Source organism: Manacus candei, unplaced genomic scaffold, assembly GCF_025592945.1.
Source record: "Manacus candei isolate 608988 ecotype Guabito, Panama unplaced genomic scaffold, ASM2559294v1 h1tg000041l, whole genome shotgun sequence".
Classification (NCBI taxonomy): Eukaryota; Metazoa; Chordata; class Aves; order Passeriformes; family Pipridae; genus Manacus; species Manacus candei.
In genome coordinates, this window is record NW_026138089.1 from 3,087,616 (window position 1) to 3,111,643 (window position 24,028).

General features: G+C 39.5%; 1 protein-coding gene across 3 annotated transcripts in view; it reads right to left on the bottom strand.

Annotated features, from left to right (window-relative positions):
- The window catches only part of PDK3 (pyruvate dehydrogenase kinase 3), a 51,787-nt gene extending 34,286 nt beyond the window's left edge, over positions 1-17,501 (bottom strand). Inside the window, exons 1-2 of one of the 3 annotated variants that reach the window (XM_051795096.1) lie at positions 17,276-17,415; positions 347-383 (exon numbers count right to left, since the gene is read on the bottom strand). Coding sequence is in view for 1 of the 3 variants with exons in the window: in XM_051795095.1 (XP_051651055.1) it covers positions 17,276-17,381 (106 nt within the window). In the remaining 2 variants the exon portion in view is untranslated. Of the gene's footprint in view, positions 1-346; positions 384-1,224; positions 1,245-17,275 lie in introns of those variants that run through there. The other 2 variants (XM_051795095.1, XM_051795097.1) reach the window with 2 other exon arrangements.
- Positions 17,502-24,028: the final 6,527 nt, after the last annotated feature.

Below are 24,028 nucleotides of genomic sequence, written 5' to 3' on the forward strand. Positions count from 1 at the left end.
ATTATGTTCAAGCAAACCAGAAAGTGTTAAAAGCACTGCCAGGCACATAATCACTGAGATTCGCAATTTGAAAGACTCAAGTACAATGCAACCAGCACAATCAAAGTGATACTTTTTAAGACAGTGCCATTATAATCACAGTTTTCACTTTCTTATCATAGGTAACATGCATTGACAGATTAGTTCCCAAACCCTAACACAAGCTTGAGGAATATGCAGGAAGGATTACGGTTTCATTTTTTTCTTGCTCATTTAGGTATCTTCAATCAGTGGATCATTAAATTCTGTTAGTGTCAGCAATTCTATTATAGTTTTTCCAGCAAACATCTGGACTTATTTTACTTACTCTCTTTCTCACATCTCCAGTTACAGACACGCACATGCTGTCAAAATTAGACAAAGGAAACAAGACATTATGTTGTTTTCTGTAAAGCACAGTAATGATTTCAGAGTTCAATCCTTCAAGTAAGTGAGATACTAATTCACCTACAATAGAGGACAGACACTTATCTGTCCACAAGTCACTGTATAAGTATACAGTGGGTCTTTCAAGACTGTGGCTGGACAGCAGGAAAGACTGACTAGCTCACCCTATACCCTCTGAGCTGGAAAACCCCTTGGAACAAAGACAACAACTGCTTCTTCCCAACAGTGACTGAGCAAGTTCTGTTATTTTCTAGGCAATAAAAAGCAAAAGGAATGAAAGACAGCCCAGACAGTAAAGGACCTTCAGCTGGTGAGGGTCTGTGAAAGGCCGTGGGGGCCCTTCACAGACACAGTCCCCAGGTTTGTGCAAGGAGACAACAAAAGCTGCTACTGCAAAGCAGGACTGGCAGAAGGGACCCACTTCCTCTCCTTCCCCAAGCCAGGGCACATCTCTATTCAACCTGTCTCACTCCAGCAGATTTAAACTGTCTCTTTTTAAGGAGTTGCCTTGCCCTGTTGTACTGCTGCATTTTAGGTACAGAGCCCTTTGGGGTCCCTTTGCATGCTCAGTGCAGGGAAAGGAAAGGAAGCTCTGGTTAAACCCTTCCTAACTTGCAAGTTTGCTTTAGCATAACTTCAGTTCATCTTTTTGGTTTGGGGTACGTGGTCAATGCATCATCTGCTCAGCTGCAGGCAGTTTATCTGAGAGCCTCCACAGGGTTGCTTCAGCTACTAACATAAGGTCAGCTACCTGCCTGCCAGACAGCACGTGCCTGGGAAGAGAGAATGGCTACTCACCAGGATCAGCACTAATTAGAGATCCTCCAACTTCCAAAGCAAAAGCAAACTGTGTCCTAACAGCTGCTCCTTAGCTGCTGTTCCTCACAGCAACAACTGTACAACCACTTCCACGAAAATGAGTGACATCCTGCTAAGTAAAGAAACCTCCTAAGTCTATAAGTTAGGTATTTTCTTAATATAATTTATCATACACAGGCCTGATAAATTATATGACAGTTGTATGTATGATAAAGTTCATCTAAATTTTAAATATATTTCCAGAAATAGCATTCTAATAAGCTGCAATGAGACTTCAGTAGGTTTAGCCTACAGTCAGACAAATTTTTTTTCAAAAGTTGGCTTTATTTTTGATCTATTAGTTCCACCTTTTTCAAAATATACAGCATTCTTTCTTGATTTTGTTATGACTCCAGCTGAGTCAATACACATCGCCAGAACCAGGCTTTTGTCTTAAACACCACAGGTTAAAGCCAGTTTAAATCTATCGGTTTCAGTTCAAGGGAATTGGATGTCACTCTCCTGGGGATAAAGTGTAAGTTAAATTTGTGAATTATCTCTCCTTGATTTATGCTGCAGCCCTCAAGAAGTTACTCAATAATACAATATATAAAACAATGACCTGCTCACCTTGGTATGAAATCAAATTCATCTTATACCCTAGTGCAAATTACATTGCGCCAGGCATCAAGGGCTGTATTTAGCTTTCTTTCCAAACTCTTTAAAAGCATGCTTTCAAAAAACTGAAAATGAAAATATTTGAAGACTCAAAGTGAAACACTTCTTACCAAGAAAGCCAAGAAGAAAGGAAAGCAAGACATCACATGACATATGGGTTTCACAATTTTACACACACTATCAACACGTGTTTGTCAATGTCTGTAAAACAGCAATGCTTGATTTTGATTGAACAATAACTCAGTTTTGTGGCTTTAAGTGGAAAAATTTTGCAGACCAAATTCTTAAGTCAGGCATTGAAAACAAGTTTCCTTCAATGAAGAGCATCACATTAGGGCAAGACAAAGAACAAACCAAACAGAATAAGACTCCTTTGTTACAGATCTGCTCTACTGCAGGAGCAAAGCAGCCCCATACTACTCTTCACTATAGAAAATACCCTTATAAAGTAACTATGTTTTCTAAGAGATTAGGTTTTAGTTCAGGGTCAAGAGGCTAGATTATATTCAATGAGAAGAGTAAAAATCTGAGGTTATACTTCCAAGCTGATTCAAAAACTCCCAGATCATATCTATGCCGTGTGCAACTTAAATCCAGAATTTTACCTGAGGATAAAAGAAAAACACCCAAAACATCCCACTTTACTGGTATATTACATCAATTTCCAAGTATCTTCCAGAATGTAGATGGACCAAGCAGAAATCCAGACAACAACAGTAAAACAGTCTGGGACACAGGAATGAATCATTCTGATTGGATTGACCTAAGAATAAACAGATCAAGGATACAGTAACACTCTTCAAAGCCTCTCTGTTCCCTACAGAGAAGGTAGCATCAACCTTGTCCAACAAGAGCCAAACTATTAGACTCAAACTGCAGAATATTCAAGTCAGAATAAGTTGCAGAAGCTCCTTGATGGTAAACATTGTGAAAGACAGCAACCTGCTCTTATTTTTAGCCAACTCTTTTACTAGTGAAGGTAAATATCTGACTAAAATTACATTAAGATTCAGTCTCCAAAATGGAGATTACACTGAACACTGCCTAACATTCTTTGTGGCCCTAACTATCTCATGACCCAAAGAGGAAGAAAGATCACCTAATATCTTATCAATCACCTGCAAAAAGAAGGCAGTGCAATTTTGCACAGGGAGAGAAGCGAACAAGAAGTAGGAACTCTGAAGAAAGTCAGAGTTAGCAAAACCACAGCATAGATGGTATAAATTAGGTTATACAATAATAGCTACTTTGACAGAAAAATGGCAATAGAAAGCAAGATATTTGTGAAGAAAGTAATCTTCAAATTATTACTATTGCACGCATACTTAGTGCAAAAACTGAAAGAAATGTCAAGTGTCACCACAGTAGGTCTTTAAAAAGACTGTAAAAAAAGGACTGTTTAATAAACCTTCTACTGTCTTCAACCTTCTGAACCATCTTACCTGTCTGGGCTAATCAGTCACCCTATACAAAAGTCATATAGAAAAGCACATTCATGACCTACTCTTGGGATTTCTAAATCGTCAGGTCAAAACTAGCACCAGACTGTGAGGCCAATCTTGAGACTCTTTAGTTTAAGAACAAGTCAATGTAATGGACTGACAACAGATACAGCCTTAAACTCAGTGAAAATGAGAAGATACATTAGTCAAACAAGGATCTAAGCAGTGATTTCCTGGACTTTACATCAAACTAAGGTCAGTGAAGAATATTCTATGGACAACTTTCCACCTAACAGCCTTACACAGGACAGAAACAAGCCAGGGTCTGTAATAATACAGTGGGAATAGTACCTGTACAAACACTGGAACAGTCACCACCTACGAGAGAGTGAATGTCTCTAAATGATGACGGATTTGCTTATGCAGTGAAGCATGATACATCTGAAGAATGATTTGACTGCTCTTGCTCATGTTTAAGCTGAAAAATGTAGCTAAACTTAATACAATAAGAATAATAAGTTCAAATGTCATTAAAAAATTCATACACAAGGTGATATTTAATATTAAATATTAAATCAATTTTCTTAGATATAAAAGATGTTAGACCTTTCCACCAAAACATAAATCATGCCAATTATTCAATTAGAAAGGTATCAGAGGGGGAAAAAAATTAAGAAAATATATGAATAAAACACAACTCAGAACCTTTAAGGTAATGTAGGTCACAAAAGCAAGTTTGAATGCACTAGGTCTTCTAAATGTAATACCATCAGAGGGGAAAAGATAAGAAGCGGAATGTTTCGGGGCTATATATCAATATTATCACTGGTGGACCTTCCATCCAAAGGAACTCAGGAAACAGTTCTACTTTCAGACAGTTTTCCCTACTGCTCTATTTTCTCCTCTCTGAGGTTCAACTCTTCTCTGAACATTTACTCATCTCCTCTGTTTTTCTCTTTCACCTTTTACCCCACAGTGCTAAGAAACGAAAAACAAATTAGGTAACTCTTGGAAAGTTGGACTCAGAGAAAACTTTTGTTCTGAGTCCTGCAGCAAGAGACACAAACAGTGTAGAGGCCATTCACACACATACAGCCGACCTGATTCAATTATGGCAAATTCTACAAGTGGCCAGAGCAATACTGTGCTGTCCAAGACTGAGATTACAAAAGGATTAGTTCCATATGGAAGGCTGTACACAAACCTCCATTTTGCTGCAGAAGAGCGCAGAAACTCAGTATGAGACCATGAACTCTGGTTCCAAAGCTCTCAGTTCAGCTGCCAGATTCCCACAGCTATGAATACCCATTTGAGAACAGACTACAGCAACAGCCCTTCACAAGTGATGATCAAAGTCACCTACTTCGAAAACCTAATATGGCTGTCACATCCCCAGCAGTTACTGAGCTGCCAAGGTCACATCATAAAAGCATCAGTAGTTTCTGAATATTAACACTTATCTGTCATAGGAGACAGGAAAAGAAGAAACTAAGTGCTCTTTTTAGTCTTTCCACTGCACTCCAAGGTCTAGTTCTCACCATTAACATGTATGGAATGCCAGAGACATTAGATACTGTATTACTTCGAGACTCAAAAGCAGCAAAGTCCCACCTATTGTGCATCAGAGACAAGAGACTCCATTTAGAATCCATAAAAACAAGATCAGAAGCCTTTCATTGTGAAACTACTACTACTGCTTTTAGATAGGGCAAAAGGAAGACAGACAGGAAGGCAGCAGTGATGGACCATACCTACTCTCTTGAGCTTCTGGGATACTTTATAGCTCCTGTACAGGCAAACAAAACAAAACCAAGTAAAACAGTGACATGCAGAAATCCTCAAAAGCATACACATCAAGATCTATGCATCAGAACAGACTGAACAAAGGCTAAAATAAATAACTTGCTGCTGAAGCAAGGAAAACAGAACTTAAGAAAGACTGTTGAATTCCAATGATTACACACCATTTCAGGAGCATGGCCTATTTATTAAAAGACAAACAAGCTATGCTCGCACAGTCCCAGTAAATGTGGCTACAAAACAAAATCTTGCAAAACAATCCCAACTCCAAAAGTATTCCTATTGCCCAACAGAAACAATGGTATTTTTAGCATACTCTAGGTATTTATCTCACCAACCACTAAAATTATCAACCTCATAAAGAGCATACAGGGTTTGGATGGTTGGTTGGTAAAATCCAATGAAGATGATGAAGAAGAGGGAAAAAGAACACACACACATCACTGGAAATGTTGACTCCTGCTGACCCTTCCTCTCTACCACAGGCTGCATCTAAGAAATGTGTATTTTAAAACTGGACCTACCACGTTGTTCTACAGAACAGCAACCACAGCCCATACAGCTGTTCTGACACAGGGAGCCTGAAGATGGACAAATTCAAGGATCTGTCCCACACTAACCTCAGGTACTAAGCCTGTTTCTGGACACCTCAGAACTAAGCTTCAGCCAAAGTTCCATCACAGCTTTCTAAGGCTACTTCCATAAACCCTTGCAATTGTTTCATGCAAATGCCCTGTTTTAAGGGCATGGTTTCATTCTGCACATATGACCGGCATATAAAGAGACTGATTCTATATCAGTAAGGAAACTGGAGAAACTCTGAAGTTTCAAAAAAATGAAACTTGAAGAATTAAGGACAAAAATTTTTTTTAGATTTTACTGAACTATAATAAACTTATCACTTTTATGAAATCTGAACAACTAAGTTCTGTTAAACAACTGCTGCCAGAAAATCAGGTAAAGCCAGAGGAACTGAAGTCTGCAAGTAAACTTTCCCACATTTTCTTTCCCTTCTTCAGCCCAGTTCCCATGACTAGTTGGGCCTTTGCAGGTTATGGAAAAGGCACACTGTGAGGTGCTCAAGTCTTCTCAATCTACATGATTTATGGTCAGAGATGAGAACCCAGCTGTCAACACTGCACAACCATTGATTCCCACATTTCCACTCTGTGTCATTTCATTGCTAAGTACAGTCCAAACTGGCAAGCTCACATACTAGTTAGCTTTGCAGTTAAACTTTCCAACAGTCATTTGAAACAGCATATGGATAAATCCAGAGCCAGAGTACTGAAACAGTAGAGCTTAAGAAACCATTTCATATTTATGTGATTCAAATAACAACAGATTCGAGCACTCTTTGACTGCCAGGGCAACTTCAACACTTATTTTCTACTCCAAAGGAAAATCTCAGTATACCATTCACTCATGAAAATGCGTTAGCCTAAATTCTCTTGTCTAAATGAGCAGACCAAATCCCACTCATAATCAAGGTCTAGACTTTTGAACTTAAGAAGTTTAAAAGTAAGAACAGTCATTCTTGAATTTGTAACAGAAAAAAATACTTATCTCCAAGACCTCTGTAAGAGTGAGCCAGTTTATACCTTATGTCTATTAATTACTCTGCCCATATTAAAGAATACCAGTGACATCAAGAGAAAGTCGGTTCATGTTTTCATGTAAATGCAGGTTAAGAACAAAATGTCAGCAACTTGTCCTTAGCACATCTGGACAGCTCAACATGGACTGAGACCTTACATTTATTATTATATTAGCTGTACACTAATTTAATAATAAAGAATGCAATAATAATAATGTAATAAGTTAGGATATATAACTTGTGAACTCCAGTAAGACTGTTTCAAGTAACCTGTCCTCTAAATGAAACCGACTGTGCCAGAAAGCAGCTTAACTTACTGCTGAACTGGAACAGATAAACAGAAGGAATTAACAGATGCACATTACACTGCAGATCTATCAAAGTCTTAGTCAAACTCCAATCATTAATTTTAACTCTTAAAGCCACAGCCTTCCTGTCATAGAAAGGACTCGAGGGAAGACATATGTCTGTCTCTCTCAAGAGGAATAGATTATCAGATAACCACTGGTCGAAGCTGGAAACCAGCACAACATATTATTATACAGAACAATCCGAATGAAAGCATGAACTTTTAAAATAACCTTCCCTAATCTAAAACCAGTGCTTAGCTGCTTATCACTCAGATCTAACAAAATAAATTTTTGAGTATTTTAATGCATTTGTCAAGACACAACACAGTAATCAAAGTATCTACAAAGTTTAATGCAGAGGCACTCAACCGATTACCCACAGGCTGTATTATTTTTAGACACACAGGCCCTAGGCTGTCTTTCCTTTGAGTGATTTGGGAGTAGGCTGAAAGACAGATGAATCATTTTAGCAGCAAAGCTTTGTCTCACCGAATTGCAGGCAATCCTCACAGCAAATGACAGACAGAGATGGTCCAGATCAGGCTCTTGATCTGGAAACCAAAGACTCCCTCCCTAAACAGGCACAAGGAGCTTCTAAAACAACCAACTAACCGAGAAAAAAAAAAAGCCCTTCAGACTGTATCAACTCCTCTTCCACTGACAGTCCTGAGTCCAGAGCAGGGAACACTCAGTCTGCGAGCCAGAAGGAGCTGCACGTCAGCCCCGGCCTTCACTGCAAAGGGGCTCCATGGCTTTCAAACAGGAGACCCAGGGCAAAACAAATGTCATGTTTTGTTCTGCTGAGACTCAAAACTTCAAAAAAAATTTAAAACTCTTTTTTTAAATGTAGATGACACTTAAAATACCAAGCCAAAGAAACTTTATTCCTCTTTTGTTGCTCTGATCAGATTCTGTTACAATAAACTGACCAGAAAAGACTGAGTTTTGCTTCTTGGAACTCATAATCACCTTTCCCTCCCATAAGAGGTAAAAATCTATTTTCACATTGAAGGTTATAACTAGATATTCCAAATTTTTAACACTCTTTTAACTCACAGCTTTGACAACTTCTTTCCTAACCTTTATGAAAAACTTCCATAATTCCCACTAACTGTTCCAGAAAAATACAAATCCCTGCTTTATCTTTTAGTTCCTGTCAACCTGCCAAAGGAAAAGCTATTCCAAATCTACAGCATAAATAAAATTAATGTTTATGAGCAAAGACTCACCCAGCTAAAACCAATTACATAAAAATACTACCAATACCACATGCTCCAGTTTCCTTTCAGTCTCAGTGAGGTGAAATGTATTAGACTCTTAAACATCTTGTTACCAAATGCTTTTGATGATTAACAAACTACATAACAAAAAAAGATTAGAGGATTCCTCTACGTCATTGCTAGTTTGAAGGTATTTATCCAGTCTATAAAAATCTTTCAGAAAAATATAAATAAGGACTAAAACAAATAAGTAGCAGTTAAAATGCAAATTACTTTTTAGCAAAATGTCATTTTTTAACTTTACATAGAAAAGCCTTTACACAGAAGGGATTAGAGGAAAAAAGGGCCACTAAAATACACACTTATAACATACAAAGCATCAGAAAAAGGAGAACTGTATCTAAGAATCACAGTTCAGTGCTCTAATCTATCCTTTCAATCCAAGAAGAAAAATAATATTTAACTGACTCCAGAAAAACACAAAAAAACCGAACACATTTTTAAAAGGATAAGTAGCAGCCTGTAAAATACTTCAGCAATTTTAGGAAAAAGATGGTTTTTACAAAAAACAAAGGACAACTAGCAACAAGAAAAGCTGTTCTACTATAGTAACTATGAAAATAGGTGAAACAATTGCTAAATCTATCTATGTCTAATTCTATGAAGGATATATTTTTGGGGGGAGTGGAGACACAACACTCTCTACACAAAACACTGTGCTGTCTCTCTCTCCCCAGAGAGCCATTACACTGAGACATCACTCTGCTTGTGGGGGCTGGCGACTGACTGCTTTTGCATCACTCTTTCCTCTTCCTCTTTTCTTCACTTTAAAACTGTCTTATTCTCAAGCCATGAGTTTTCTCATTTTCACCCTTTCCATTCTCTCCCCATGCCAATGGGGGATGGGAGGAGAAGAGCAAGCACCTAGATGGGTGCTCAACTGGAAGGGTCAAGAACCAGAACACTTAATATCTACTATATAGCAACCTTACCTTGAAGTTATTCTGCTGTTTTGTGTGTTGTTTTGGGTTTTTTTTCATTAAGAATTTCACATGGGACTATGCCAAAACTTCATAAAAAGCCAGGTGCAGCACCTATTGCTACTGCCCTAGCAAATATCAAATTAACTTGGAAATTAGGCCAGCCCAACACAATTTATTGTCTCTTTACCACCTCTTTTTCTCTCGGTGTTTATCTATGTATAACTTCATTATTAGCTCCATCATTTTTTTCAGCTACTTCAGGTAACCTGACTTAACTCTACTGTCCTCCTCTTCCATTTCTCTGAAAGACAAGTAGTGGATTTTCCCACTCCAGAACCCTGGGGCCATCACCATCCGTTATCTCCATAAGCCCATAAGCAGCAGCTGTACTGCACCAGGCCACTTAGATCTGCAGAAAAAAGCTACCCACGAAACACAGAACTGACTTACTTCTACTGGAAGCCACTAAGCCAAGAGGATCTAGATATATTTCAGCTTATCTAAAATTTGGGTCAGGGGAGAATTGTGATTTTCTTTATGTTCCTGGATACAATTCATCTTTTTCTGAAGACCAAAGCAAAGATGAATTCAACAGTCTTTATCATTATGTGCTTACTTAAACCAAGTAAATGCTACACTTGAGCATTCTCCCTAATTAATATAAATTATCTCAACATCTTTTTATCTGCTTTTTTATCCCATGACCTTTCACCTTAGCTGTTATTTGTACTGCAACCCGAGATAGATGTCCTTGCTTTCGCCTTTCATAGTTTTTTTTTTAATCAACTGTATTTCTGGAATTCCTAACACTGTTCTACTGCTCTCTTATCTTTTGTCTGCATCAGAATTGCTCCTTCCAAAACTGACAGATCACCTTGTACTCCTTATGTCTTAGGAGAGACCTTATCTACCTATTTTCTTAGCTTGTAGAAGTTATGCTACTTTACAATCACTAGCTGTCATTTTGTCCATTCTGGAAGGGAAGGAATGCTATCAAATTCATGTTCATTTTCATCAAAATTTAATTAAGTTTCAGATTTTCAAGCACATTCTTATTAGTCTAAAGGAGGCATTTCAACAATTTCTACCAGTTGCTGGAAGAAAAAGGTGTCCCAAACATTTTTAGATCTTCAAGAACTACAAATCCCATCTTTTTGTTGCTTCAGAAAGAAGTTTCCCAAGCTCCCAATTTCTCTCAATTTCTGGATTACTTGTGCTACTTGCTAAAAAGAAGCAAACAGAACCACTGGCATGGTTTACTGTTTCATACCTTCTTGTTCTCTTTCTTGCACCAAAGACATGGAACTGCTTCAATGCCTTATCAGCTTCAGGGAAAAAACCCAAACACGAGCATGCAGAGATGTGTGGGGTGTCCAGGGTAACATCATCTCCCCTTCCCAGTGCCTCAAGGCAGAGGACTTCACCAGCTCCTCTGGTCAGTCCAAAGACAAACAGAACACAGACTGAGAAATCTTTTCCTGTTTTGAGAAACAAAGCACAAGCAATTCCACCAGCTGGAGGATGCTCACTTGCAGACTACAAGCCTACGCTTACAGGCAAGACTGGCCGGCCAAACCACCTACTGAAGGAAGAGTTTTCCATGCTTAACCTTTATGAGGAAAAAAAAAATTACCTTGGTGATCCAGTTTGATCATCTACAACAACAATTTATGGAATTTGTACCATAACTACACTAAAAAACTTAATTCAGAATATACAAAGTCTCAACCACTCACGGAAATTAAGTGTTCCTTTATTGAATAAACAGCCTGCAAAAGTGACTGATACAGATAATTCAGTAAATGAATTGCACCCCGTTCTAATATTACATAGTACTCCCCCACACAAATATCTCTATCATACCACAGTTAACAGTGACTGCTAAACAAAGTTATCTAACCACAACGACTCTTCCAGACCTTCAAAACAATCAATATTAGGCTTTATAAAACCCCTCAATATTATATATAGTATTGGAACATCACTGCCTGCCAGCGTCTGGCAGCTGTAAATAGGAACAGGTTATAAATAACAAGAGTTGCATCAAAAAGGTTTCCAGCTTACTTGCTGCGCTACAGCCCATTCAAAGAAAACCCTTTTTAATGTTATGAAATGAAAACTTTATCCATGCCCAGATCTAGGGAATGAAGGACCAAATATGGAAAAGTGATAACCCCAAAATAATTGAAGAACAAAAGCAGCCAGACAATCCAGCAGCCACTGTGACCAACGAGTAGCCTTTCAAGGTAAAAGCTAAACAGCAGTAAAATGATTCTATTCCAATGTTTGGCAAAACTCCTAAAGGGATTCTATTTAAAGCTGTAACAGGCATATTTGAAGAACAACACTGAAAATTCTGGAAAAGCCACAAAAGATAATTCCGCGGTATTTTCACAAGGCTTGAAATAGTTCATTTAATGTATTTAGCTTTACAATATAAAAAAAAAAAAAAATCAAACTCCATCACAATGTACAAATTGTGAAAAAATAGTGAAAAAATTCCAGGCATCAAAAGATCACAATTTACCAACAAAAGCTGTAATGAAACTGCTAGATGGAAGCTGAAGCCAGTCAGATGAAAACAGAAGACAGTAATGTCTGACTAGTATTCATCTTTGTGATCCAGTTCAGTGGTTACCATACCAATGGTTAACATATGTGTTAAGAGAAAATTTTTTTTTTAAGATGCATTTAAATCAAGTGTAAGGTTTTAAGGTCAGTGCACAAACAGAAGTAGAAAACACAGCTGCAAGCAATAAATGGCAGGTAATTCTTCAATAGTATCTTTTAGCCTTAAACCTTGGTGGAGAAACTGTATCTAAGACAATTGCAATGTTCTGTTAAAAAAAAAACAAACCACACAATAAAAATCTTCCAATATCTTTTCGTGTAGAAAAATTTTCCAGTCATCTTCCATAAGAAGATTAATAATTATATTTGGAGACAGAAGGCTGGCTTTGAACTCTACTTTCCTACGGCCACATCTTGTTGTTCAAATTCTATCTGCCAGCTACCCTTCCAATGGCACATTTCAGCTCAGTGCTGCTGGCTCTGCCAACACGGCAACAGGAAGCGTAAACACTCCTGCAGAAACCTGATCACCTGTCAACTGTCAACAATCCACAGTGATGCCAATAAATGGTTTACTCTATATTAGTTTTGGAAGAGGCCTACAGGTTTCCTCGAGACAGCTAAGTTATAACAGGTACCCTTTTACTACATAAACTAAACAATTTCACACCAAAAATTGTATTTAAAAATGGGGAGGATCCATTGATCATCTTTTCCTCCAGATACGCCCCAGGGCACAACAGTTCCCAAACCACACGCAGTCACTGATTATCTGCTGCATGCTCAGCTGTTCACAGTACAGTAAAATTACCAAATTACAACCTTCATGATATTTTTCAATGCCATAGTTGCCACAAATTGCAGCAGTTGCCACAAATATTTCGACTATAACCTACAAAATCAGGATCTCCTAAGCCACATTCCACAACAAGAGTTCACTATGATTCACTTCTATTTTCAGCATATGCGTGACTTTTTTATCCAAATTCATCAGTAACTATGTGGTACATGAACACTAGTACATCAAATGTTCAAAGAGCTAACAAAAAGCAAAGTTTAACCCTGTAAGTACGAAATTCATCCAAAATATTTGTTTTGAAACATAAAAAAAGGCTAAGTACAACTGGCCCAGACAGATTTAGTAGTAAACAAGCTCCAAAAGCACATGGTAGGTGTTTCTGATGAAACAAATCTCAGACTCACAAAAGTCTCAGGCACTTGGTCAGCTGAGCAGCAGCAACGAGAGAATTACTTGAGTACAGTATATTGGCACACGTTCACAACAGCACAGCACAAGCACAACTTCAAATGACTCTTTCATGCATGATCAAAGGATTGCACAATTTATAGTTCACTCATGTCTTTATTTGTGCTTAATTATATGTAACCTTTGCAGTACAACCATTCATTTCCCAAAACATTTGTCAGTAACTTCACTGAGGTACCCGAGGCAGCCCAGCAGCTGTGTGCAGCCTGCCAGGAGGGGCAGGGTTCGGCACCAGTGCAGCTCTAAGGGGCCGGCTCACACCCGGCCCTCACCAACACAGGCTGCAGTGCAGGCACCATGAGCTCAGGGCCCCGTGTGCCTTTTTTAAATGCTAGGACACTCACAGAAAAGAAACTCTACTTTTCTCAAGGAAACCTGTCTGATGGGTTAATATTTTCCCCAGGTATACATGACCCACTGGGTATCCATGTGGTTGCTGATTAAGATTATTGTGTATTTTGGATTAACCTGTCACCCTCTAAGGCCCACTCTACACACTGAAGCAAATCTAAATTGAGATGCTCAATCAATATGGATCTCCAGTACGGGCATTGCTTTTCTCAAACAGTCTAGCTCCCAAAACGTACAAAGACCCATGTACCTGAACATTAGATGACATCTATACTCAAAAGTTCATTTCAGAAAGGATATTTGAGTGATTATATCAGTCTGGGTCATTAAGAAATGCTTGTACTTGGAAATCTATCAAAATAACTTCCAGAAGAACTACCCAGTTTGGAAGTACATAGCTGAATCCAGTTGGTTGTTTTGTGTTTTTGCCAGACTAGATATAGAGGCCTGGATAAACCTGGAGTGACATGCTAATTTTATACAAGGTCAAAACTTGTTTATATTGAAACACACTTACAGAAGGTCATTCCTTTGCAAAGGAACTAGATTGCACAACAATCTTGGGAAATACACTTCATAACAAAAGAAACTGCCTGAACAGTATTCAGGAGTGTGCAAACAGAAAATGTACACACAGCGAAAACAGAAAAAAGCTGCATAATCTGAGCGCTCAGACTTTCTGACACAGAGGTCCCGAGCCCATGACACAGTAACCTCTGGCACAGTTGCGGCAGCTACAAAGACAGCTGCAAGCTCAACAAAGTACGTGACACAGACAGGGCTCAGCTACGAAAACCAAGTGAGAGTCGCTGTTTAACTGTTGCCTTCTGGTTTGTTTCACGGGTTTCTGGGACTAGTGAGTTACCTCAAACAGCCAAACTGGCTTTTATGGAGGTTTAATTAGCTGAATTAAGCTCTCCGAGAAAGTTAATTTATATCACTGGAAAGGAAGACACTCTACAGTCCCACTATGCAGACAGGTGTGTTCCATACAACCCACATGGTTATTTACTAATAAATAAAAGCCCAAGCTGTACCTCACTATACATTGCCACCAACTGTCTTTGAAGACTCTTCAGCTCACAAGAAATATAAAGTTTCTCCTCCCCTGCTCATCAGATTTTTACAAAGAGATAAATTTTTACACCACCAACTTAGTATAAACCAATATAACCTATAATAAAAAAAAGACATAAAGAACACATTGCAGTTTCATTAGCATCAGAATTTAAGTCAAAAAACTTTCTTCAAATAAATCCACATCACAGTAAGTGCAAATCCCAAGTAAGTGCAAATCCCATACAAGAAACGTACATCAGACAAAATCAGACTGCCATGAGAGGGTTATTCACACATTTCCTTTGGGCTTACTCTTCTTCAGTATTTGTTGAAAATTCAGTCATGTTTTTGTAAAACAAGCACTACATTTATGTAGCTCAACTAAAAATACCATTTCTTTTTAAGTGAGACATTAGGTAGCCTCTATAAGCTGACCACAAAACAGAGTGTCTTCTTCCCATTACACATTCAGGTGGGGTAAACACAACTGAACTGCACCTTGACTATCGTGCTCCTTATGCTTGCTGTATTTGCTCTCTTGAATACCTGTGTCCTGTGCCACCAGCAAATTCTTTTTTGGCTAATTCAGATTAAAGTAACATAGCTCCCTGACACAGTGCATGTTCTCCAGGCCTTCCACGCTTCAAGTGGTAAAACTCTTGCACCATCACCTTATATTTTGATGTCAATTTTTCCTCTGGGCCTCTGAAGTCTCCAACAGAACTTGAAACTACCCAAAGCCATAAACACCTAGGATCACATACGTTAAGTAACTACATTTTTTTAATCTATCTGCTTAAACTGCTGTAAACTTCCTACTTGAGTTTTCCCAAGTAAATACAGGCACTAAATGGGAAGTAAGTGGAGATGTTAAGTGGCCCATAAGGCTTATTAAGATCAAGCTGATAGGTTTAGCAATGTTGATACAACATAAAACTACTAATTTTAGAAACTCCTAGTGACCTTCCAAGACTAAACCACAGACATTTTTTTTTCCTTCAGAGGTTTTAAATGTCAACGACTAGATACCTTCCCATCAGTCTTAAAATACGAATACACTTAAATATATAGGTTGCACACACGATTCCAATGACACACCAGTGACAACAGACTGGAGCACATCCAAAAAATAAGGCTGGTCAGGCTGTAACATGCCATTCTCACTCTGTTCATTTCCACTAACATAAACCAGGCTTAAAATTGTAACATAAAACTACTTTTTTCCTGAGAATTGCGAGACATTTTTCAAACCACAAAGTAATACAGACATTACAATGTTAGAACAAACATAACATTACTGAAAGGCTGCCATAGAAGAGAAGTCTAAAGGCAAACAGTAATGCAGGGGCAGCAGAGACCTGTAGAAATCCTTAGCAAAAAGCAAAGTTTTGTCACAACATCCAAGGCATTAAAGAAAATTCTGAAATCTTTATACCTCTCTAGTCACAACTGAAAAGCCTCACAATCATCAGTACTTCCCTGGCAACAATTTACAAACCCAACTTTCAAATAGGCAACGGTGACACGATTTGTTTAATGTCAGGGCTAAAATAAAGATAAGTTTTAGGCTATTGCTCTTAGCAGTACAGAAAGACACAGTACAAGAAGCACAAATGCCAGAGCTGGAGAAGCCCATCAGCACAGGAAGGGGTGGGGAAGTGAGAACAAATTCAGGTGAGTGGGGACCAGAGAAAGAAAGCAAGGTTCTCCTTTAAATGGAGCCATGGTGTGATGTGGGTTTTTTGTTGTTTTCTTTTTAAATGGTACAAAAACCTGAGATGTTGTATCGAGCCCAGCACTGGCTTTCTGTACTTACAGCATTCTTTCACTAATACCATTGCCATAATTGTGCAATTGTTTCCACTTTTAATCACTTTTTGGCTGAACACCACTGGCTCATTTTTGTCCTTTTGCACCTTTAGTGTAACTGTGGAACGAAAGAACGCTCTGTTACACTTCATGGTGCTACACTTGGCGTTTACATTTACTCTATCAGCAATATTTATATGATAATAAAATCTCAGTAACTCTTGTGTCAGAGAGCAGGAGCCAAACAACATCTGATAACAGATACAGGTTTATTGCTATCTAGATGGAAGCACGTTTTTTAACAGCAGCACAAGCCACTCCTGGGTTTAGTTCCAGCGCTTCTACGAAGAAAGATGCTATTTATTCTGAAATAATTGTTATAACGTCATTATTATTTATTCTGAAAAAAAATGCTATTTTTTCATCAGCAACGTTTCCTGAAGCACTTCTGATTTTTGCACAAACAGGTCTCCCACACAAGTACTGCCAGAGTTCACGCCCGAGGTTTAAGTAAGTCGATCTCCAGATTAAAATTTCCACGCTCAAGACCAGCGAGTGAAGGAGAGGGTAAGCTCACAAAACCGTCAGGTCAGAAACCCTTAGTACGACCCCCCATCCCCACGGCACTCGTGCCCGGGAATCCCGCAGGGAAGGAGCATCACGCCTGCCTCTCCCGGCACCTGGGTGAGACGCGCAGCGGCTGCTCGCTCTGCACCGACCCCCGCACGGCCCGGACTCAGCGCGGGCCCCCGGCCTGCGGGGCCGCCCCGCCGGGCCCGGCCGCGCTCACGCTGCGGGGCGAGGAGCCGGGCATCGAGGAGCCGGGCATCGAGGAGCTGTGGCCGAGGAGCCGGGGCCTACTCGCCGGCAGAGCCGCGGTGACCCCCCGCACCTCCCCCGCAACCCCGCGGCCCCGGCGCTCACCGAAGTCGAGGAACTGCTTGATGGAGAGGGGCGAGGGGGAGAAGCGCGAGTAGTACTCGATCTGCTTGGGGATGGGGCTCTTCAGCAGCGCCCCGCACAGCCGCATGGCGCGGCGCGGCCCGCCCGGCTCCGCTCCCGGCGGCGGCGGCGGCTCCTGCCCGGGGAGCGGCTCCTGCCCGGGGCGCGGCCGCTCCGGCGCCGCCCGTCGCGCTCCGGCCCGGCCCGGCCCGGCGGGAGGGGCGAGCGCCGCGGCCGCGCCGCGCATGCGCGCGTCGGCGCGCAGGGAGGGGCGGGGCCGGGCGGGCGGCTGAGGGGAGCGGGAGCGGGTGTCGTGTGTGGGGGGGTGATGCGTCTCAGCCGGTCCATAAAATCGCGGAATCACGGAATCATTCAGGCTGGAAAGGACCGTTGAGGTCATCGAGTCCAACACGACGGCCAAACACTAGTATGGCACTGAGTGCCACGTCCGGTCGTTCCTTAAACACCTCCAGGGACGGTGACTCCACCATGTCCCTGGGCAGTCCGCAACAATCGGATTCGTTACCCGGTGTGCAACAAGCCGACAATTACACACACTCAAGGGAATCGTGGATTGTTTATTTCAGAGTTGTGCAAGCCCGGGTGCTATTCTACAAGTCAACCACGCCAGCTATCCAAACTTCTTACTGTTTATACAGTTTGCCAAACAAAGGAATCACTCTTCATTTGCTATAAGTTACATAGTTCTCTTATTAATTAGCATTCTGTCTTCTATGGGTTAACGATTCTCTTGCTTCTCGTGTTCATTAGTCCACATGCCCAGTCTTTCTCTTCCTTTGGGTCAGTGGGTTTCCTGGATGGGTGGTCAGTGAGTTGTTGGTCGTGATCTCCCCCTACCAGAATTACCTTTTGGAGTTGATTTTAGCACAAATGCTGAGTTGGCTTTGTTAGTTTCTTCCTTATGTTGTGGGTTCTGCCAAATGGCCTTGTGGCCAACAGATTCTGCATTCTTTGCTATCAGTGGGCATCCTTCTCCCCAAGCTTTGTTAACATCCCCATAGGTCTGAGATCATTGAAGCATGTCAAGCCCTAAACCTTAACAAGGCAATTCTACCAATAAGTAATTTGCTTTTCTGACACCTGGACATCACATAGAGCTTGTTAGCTGCTATCTGTTTCATGGATTAAATCTCCCTTCTTGTTGATTAGACTTGAAAGTATACAAAGATCAAACATCAAAGAACATCCTTTCTCTATTTATATTTATGGCACATTTTGCAACACCTGGGCAGTCTGTTCCAATGCCTAATCACCCTTTCTGTGAAGAAATTCCTCCTAATGTCCAACCTAACCCTCGCTGGCGCGACTTGAGCCTATATCCTCTCATTGTCCTATAAGAACAGTTCAGGTCCAATGTCTGTCGAGTCTCAACTCTTCATAATACTTAAAATTTCCTGAAAAGTCCATTTTTATCTGAGAAAGCATCTGAATACAATTAATCTTGATGGCTAGAATCAAAAGTGAAGCCAAGTATTTGACATCCAAAGTGTACCACAGAATGCAGTCACTGTTTTTTGCTATTATGTAGTTTAAGTATACTTAAGACAAATAACCAGTCACCAAGTCCTTATTTTTTCTCCAGTGATTTCAGTGTAAACTTCAGCAGGTACAAGATAATATTAATCTAATTTAATAACTGGCTCACAAAAGAAACCAGTTACTGAAAGTCTCTCTCCATCCTTCCTATCGTTATTGTACTTATAGAATTTGAGACTGAGAAGTCCTGACCTAATGTACAAAATAACTGGGAAACATTTTAAAGTCTCTTCAATTGTGGCTTATAGGAATGACTGGTTTGAAGAAGCATGGCATGTAGTCAAAGCTGACAAAATGAAACATCTCCTGTCACTCTGAAGCTTCTTTGGCAGATGAGGAAAAGTGTTTTAAAACTTTTTTATATATTCATCAGGATTTGATTATGATTTATTTATAGCATAACTCTGAAATTAGTTGTGGAATTATTTGGTAGAAAATAATATCTTTTTTTGTCAAAGACAAAACGTTTCCCAGGTTAAGATGAAATTAGGGACTTCAAAGGATGCCGCATTGTAAAAATTTAAGCCACTTGATTTTATGCATCTTTCACATTTTTAAGTAATCCTGGTATGATTTCAACCTCAAAAACTAGCAAGACAACAGTTAACTATTGAGTTATCTTTCTAAACACAAAACGTTTTTTGCAATATAAACAGTATCACAGTATCTTTCTGGGGGAATATCTTAAACCTATATTAACCAACTCATGTGAAAATTGGAATTGTTTTTATCTATGATGATACAGGCTAACACCATAATGAAGACACACACAAAGTCACTGGAAAACAGAGGTGTGCTCCTATCATCAAGTGAATAGCTTCTCTCAACACTGCAGAAACTGATGACATAACTAACAGAATGAATTCTCTGAAAACTGTTTATACACATTCTTTTAAGACAAGTTCAAATCCCAGACTCACCCAACAGTTCTGCAAGACCTTCTGCATAAGAAGACCACAAGACTTGCTTGAGAGAATATAAAATGCACTTAGGTAAATCTATGGTTTTACCAATGCAAGACAGCAACAAGTATATATGTAAAGCTAGTTCTTAAACAATCTGCCTAAATAAAGAGAAGTTAGTGGCATAAACCGTGTGTAACAGAAAATGTCTCTGGGATCAACAGACTTAAATTATAAGCTGAGTTTTGCTAAGAGCAGGCTTTTTGGACCACTTGGATTTCTCATACCTTATACCTGTCTTCTTTATGTATTTCAGCATGTATGTGGGTACAGAAAAGCTTCTTGCAGCTCATTCTCTGAAAGCCTCCCTAATATTTGTTTATATGATAAAAAGCCTCCACTGGTGTACAGCAAAGAAAATATCAGGCCCTTAGGAAAAGTTAATTTTAACATTGATAACACAGCTAACACTGCTGAATTTCTTGGGTGCTTAGCATCTCCCTTTTATCAGGGGTATTATTTTCATATTTTCCAGGTAAATTCAAATAAGGAATAAGTAGAATTAACCAAGGAGTCAAAGATGACCCGTTTTTACATGGCCATTCAATAGTCGGAACATCTTAGTCCCTGTTCAGTTAAAAAATGTTGAGGATGCAGGCAACTGGAAACCTCAGCACCTGTAAGGGAATTAGGGTTATGGACACCTGCCAGAACCCTGCACTGAGGACAAGATGACAAGATGACTGTGGTGTCCCGGCCCAGAGAGCACCATCTGCCCCACTGCCCTTGGATTGCTCCCAGGGAGCCCCTGACACATCACAGAATCAGTTTTTGTTGGGTCATCACTGTGACAAAGGAGACAGATAATTAAATCTGAGTAGCCAGTCTTGCCTTTGTTGTTCTTCTTGGTTTTCTCTACTGGAGTTGGTGTAAAACTAATGCTTCTGACTCACAAACCACAGAAACTCTGAGAAGGAAAAGCGGTAATATCAGATTTTGCTGTAGACTGATTCCCTAAAACAGGGTGTCTGGTGTAGAACATATTTGCAAAAGCAAAAGCTCTTTGGTGTTTCCCACCACTGAATTCAGTGCCAGTACTTAAAAACTGGCCTCCTCTAGTTCTGTGTTTTAGCTGTGATGGGAGGGCGGGGCTGTGTACCCTAATGACAGAGTCTACATGGAGGAGCCTCTGCTGCTCCATGTACAGCACTGGTCTTTACATGTTAATTCAGTGGAACCAGAAGGATAAATAAGGAACACTTCTGTGACTAGTAGCCAGAAAATTAAGTTACTGGAAAAGAAAGTTCTCCCTAAGTTTGAGTTTTCTTAACATTTACAATCAGAGATTCACTCCTACAGAAATTTGTAGCAGAACTTGATCTGGAGATTTTAAAAGATGCGTTTTTGTTACATTTTTAGATCTTGTTCTTTCCAGACCTTTATTTTACATGCACTTCTGTTTTCAGGGACCAAAGCTTTTGCGTGTACTGTTTCATCCAATTAACATTTATTCACAGCAAAAATTTCAGATCGTTAAAACACCAGAGCCATAATCTCCTTAACAAAGCTTGTTTTATTTGACCGCAGAATACATGGTAGGTCTATAAACTAGCTGCAGGGGATTCAGCATAATGAACTTCTTTGTACGGATGTCAGAGGAAGGGAAAAGGAATGCTAAACTGTAAACCAAGAAAACACGGTTATTAGTGTTTTCTAGACACACTGACATTGTGGAATTCATAGTAATTTTTTTAACAACGACAAAAAAAATCCTGTATTGAAGTTAATGTAACCCCTATTTCTTAAAGTTCAGAAGCACTTGTTGAGAATGAGCATAATACAATTCAAAGACTAACAATAACAGTAACCAATAACAGTTATTTGGGGAAAATTCACACAGAAAATTATAGTCCTGAAGTGCCTTTTACAAGATGACAGAAAAATCAGCACAGAACAGGCAAAACTAGTAGAGGGTAGTGCAATGTTTCATACAAACTCCTCCTCTTCATAGTATTAATTTTTCTGAATAACACCACTGTATTTTCCCACCTGCCATTATATTCTTTCAAAGATAGATACAGGTAGTGGAACAAAGCCACATTGGGAACACATGGTATGAGGAAGGGATAAGGTTTCTAACTGAAACTTTCCTAAACTTCAAAAAGGATCTGGTTTTATTTTTAATAATTTATTGGTTTCTACTATTTGTGCACTCAGATGAGTAAGTTTGGAAGGACTGTTACCCATAATGGTCAGAAGATTGATAGTTATTGCATTTGGTAATGCAATGTAGTATTACATTTTATTTCAATGATAGTCTACATTTTTAGCTATTCTTGTCTATTACCCAAGAAATTAAAGTTTTTTTACCCAATTTTTTTGCCAGCAAAAGATGATACTCATTGCCTTTAGTGTTCCTCATCCTAGTTAGCTGACCAGCAAAGTTCACCAGTGTTTCTGAAGGAACCATCTGGGACTATCAAAAAATATGTTCAGCCTATCTAAGAGCTGGAAAGTTAAAGAAAGTCTCGACTCTCCTTTTAAATAAAAATACCAAGGCTTGCCAAAGTGTTTATAATTAGCTGGCTCAGATGTGTTAGGGTTTTTTAGAGTATACACTCCACAACTCCTTCAATTACAGGAATTTGCTATCATCAGGATATTTACTTAAGAGTAAGTAGAGCTGGTGCCACCATGCAGGTGATGACACCATGTGTCCACTATTAATGGACAGAACTACATTATTCTTTAATAGCCTAACAACATTTCATCTATAAAGAAAACAAATATGTGGTTTTCTTTAGGGATTGTTAAGGCAGAGAAAATCCTTGTCACTGAGACAACAAAGGAAATGTAGAGAAAAGGAGTTTAGGAATATCTTTACTACTGTGGTATTTTGTTCTGCCTGTGCCATAAGGGGACCATTGGAACCAGTGAGGTAGAGCTATGATTGGGTGGCACAGCAGAACAACCCCTTCCCATAAGAATGTCTTGGTGCTCTTTTTACCATTAAAATATACAAAAAAACCCCCACAGCCAAGTCCTAACTCGCATTTAATGTGCAAAACTGAATCTAATTAGCAGTCAGTACACTTATGCCAAGGATTTACATTTAATCTTCTTTTCCAGAAAGAGCTTGAAAGAACACCAGATGAGGAAGAGTCACTGGTACATAGGAAATACATCTTTGGGTTTTGTACTAGATCCTTTAAAATGGGATTGACAACCTACTTTGAGGAGGGGAACAGTACTAGTTCAGCATTAGTAGGAGGGGAGTGTCCCTCAAAGAAATTATCTCTCCCTTTTTTGGTTTGTTTGTTGTTTGTTTGTTTGTTTGTTTGTTTTCTTCCCTTGCTAGGGAGTCTCCTAGGAGAAAAATTCAAAACTTTATTTCAAACTGAGTTGCTGTAACCACAGCCTGGCATACCTTTATCTTTGGGGGATATCACCACCTTTTTGTTTGCAGAAATTGAAGCCTGCAGGGGCTGTATGAGGAAAAAGCTGAAGAGGAGTGAGATCTTGCTACATTAAATTTACCATGCAGCAGGAAATACAAGAAGTTCTTGTATCCTCAGATAAATGGAATGAAATCTGCCATTTAGGGGGGCAGGTTTGAGTCATCTTGGCTCTGAAAATTCTCAGCTGGAGAGAAATGCACTTTTTGTTCATTTTGCATAGAAGATTTGTTTTCCATGCACTCACACCTTCAAGAAGAAACTGTCGGTTTTGTCTGAAAAACACCATAATCTCACAGGAATTCGTTCCCATCCATGCTGGTACTTGTCACCCTATCTAGCAGGTTGGGAGATTGGAGAAGCATGTTTCCCAGAGCTTTCATGCCCCAACCTCCATGGCTCTGCTGTATGGACTGTCCTGAAATTGGAGTTTTTTTGTTTCACTGCAACCCATGAGGTGAGAACTAAAGATTCCAGGAAACAACATAGTGTTTATAGAAACATCAAAACATTCTTCTTTGAGAATCCACCTATTTCATGGGATTCCTTAAATAAAACAGTATAAAAGTCCAGTTCTGGAAACAACTGGGAAGAAGAGCTGTCATGTATCACTGTGGAGCTTTCTGAATGTTAAAAATCTTTCAGAGAGTAATTTCTGCTCCTGAGCTTGCACTTTCTGTGTGCCAAGAGACAAACAAATTAATAAAAAAAAATTCTGAGTCCAAATATACATTTTGTAATTTCGCTCTCAAACAAACAAACAAACAAAAAACCAAACCATATTAGGGAAGCAAAAGTGCATTTTCTGATTGCCTCCTCTC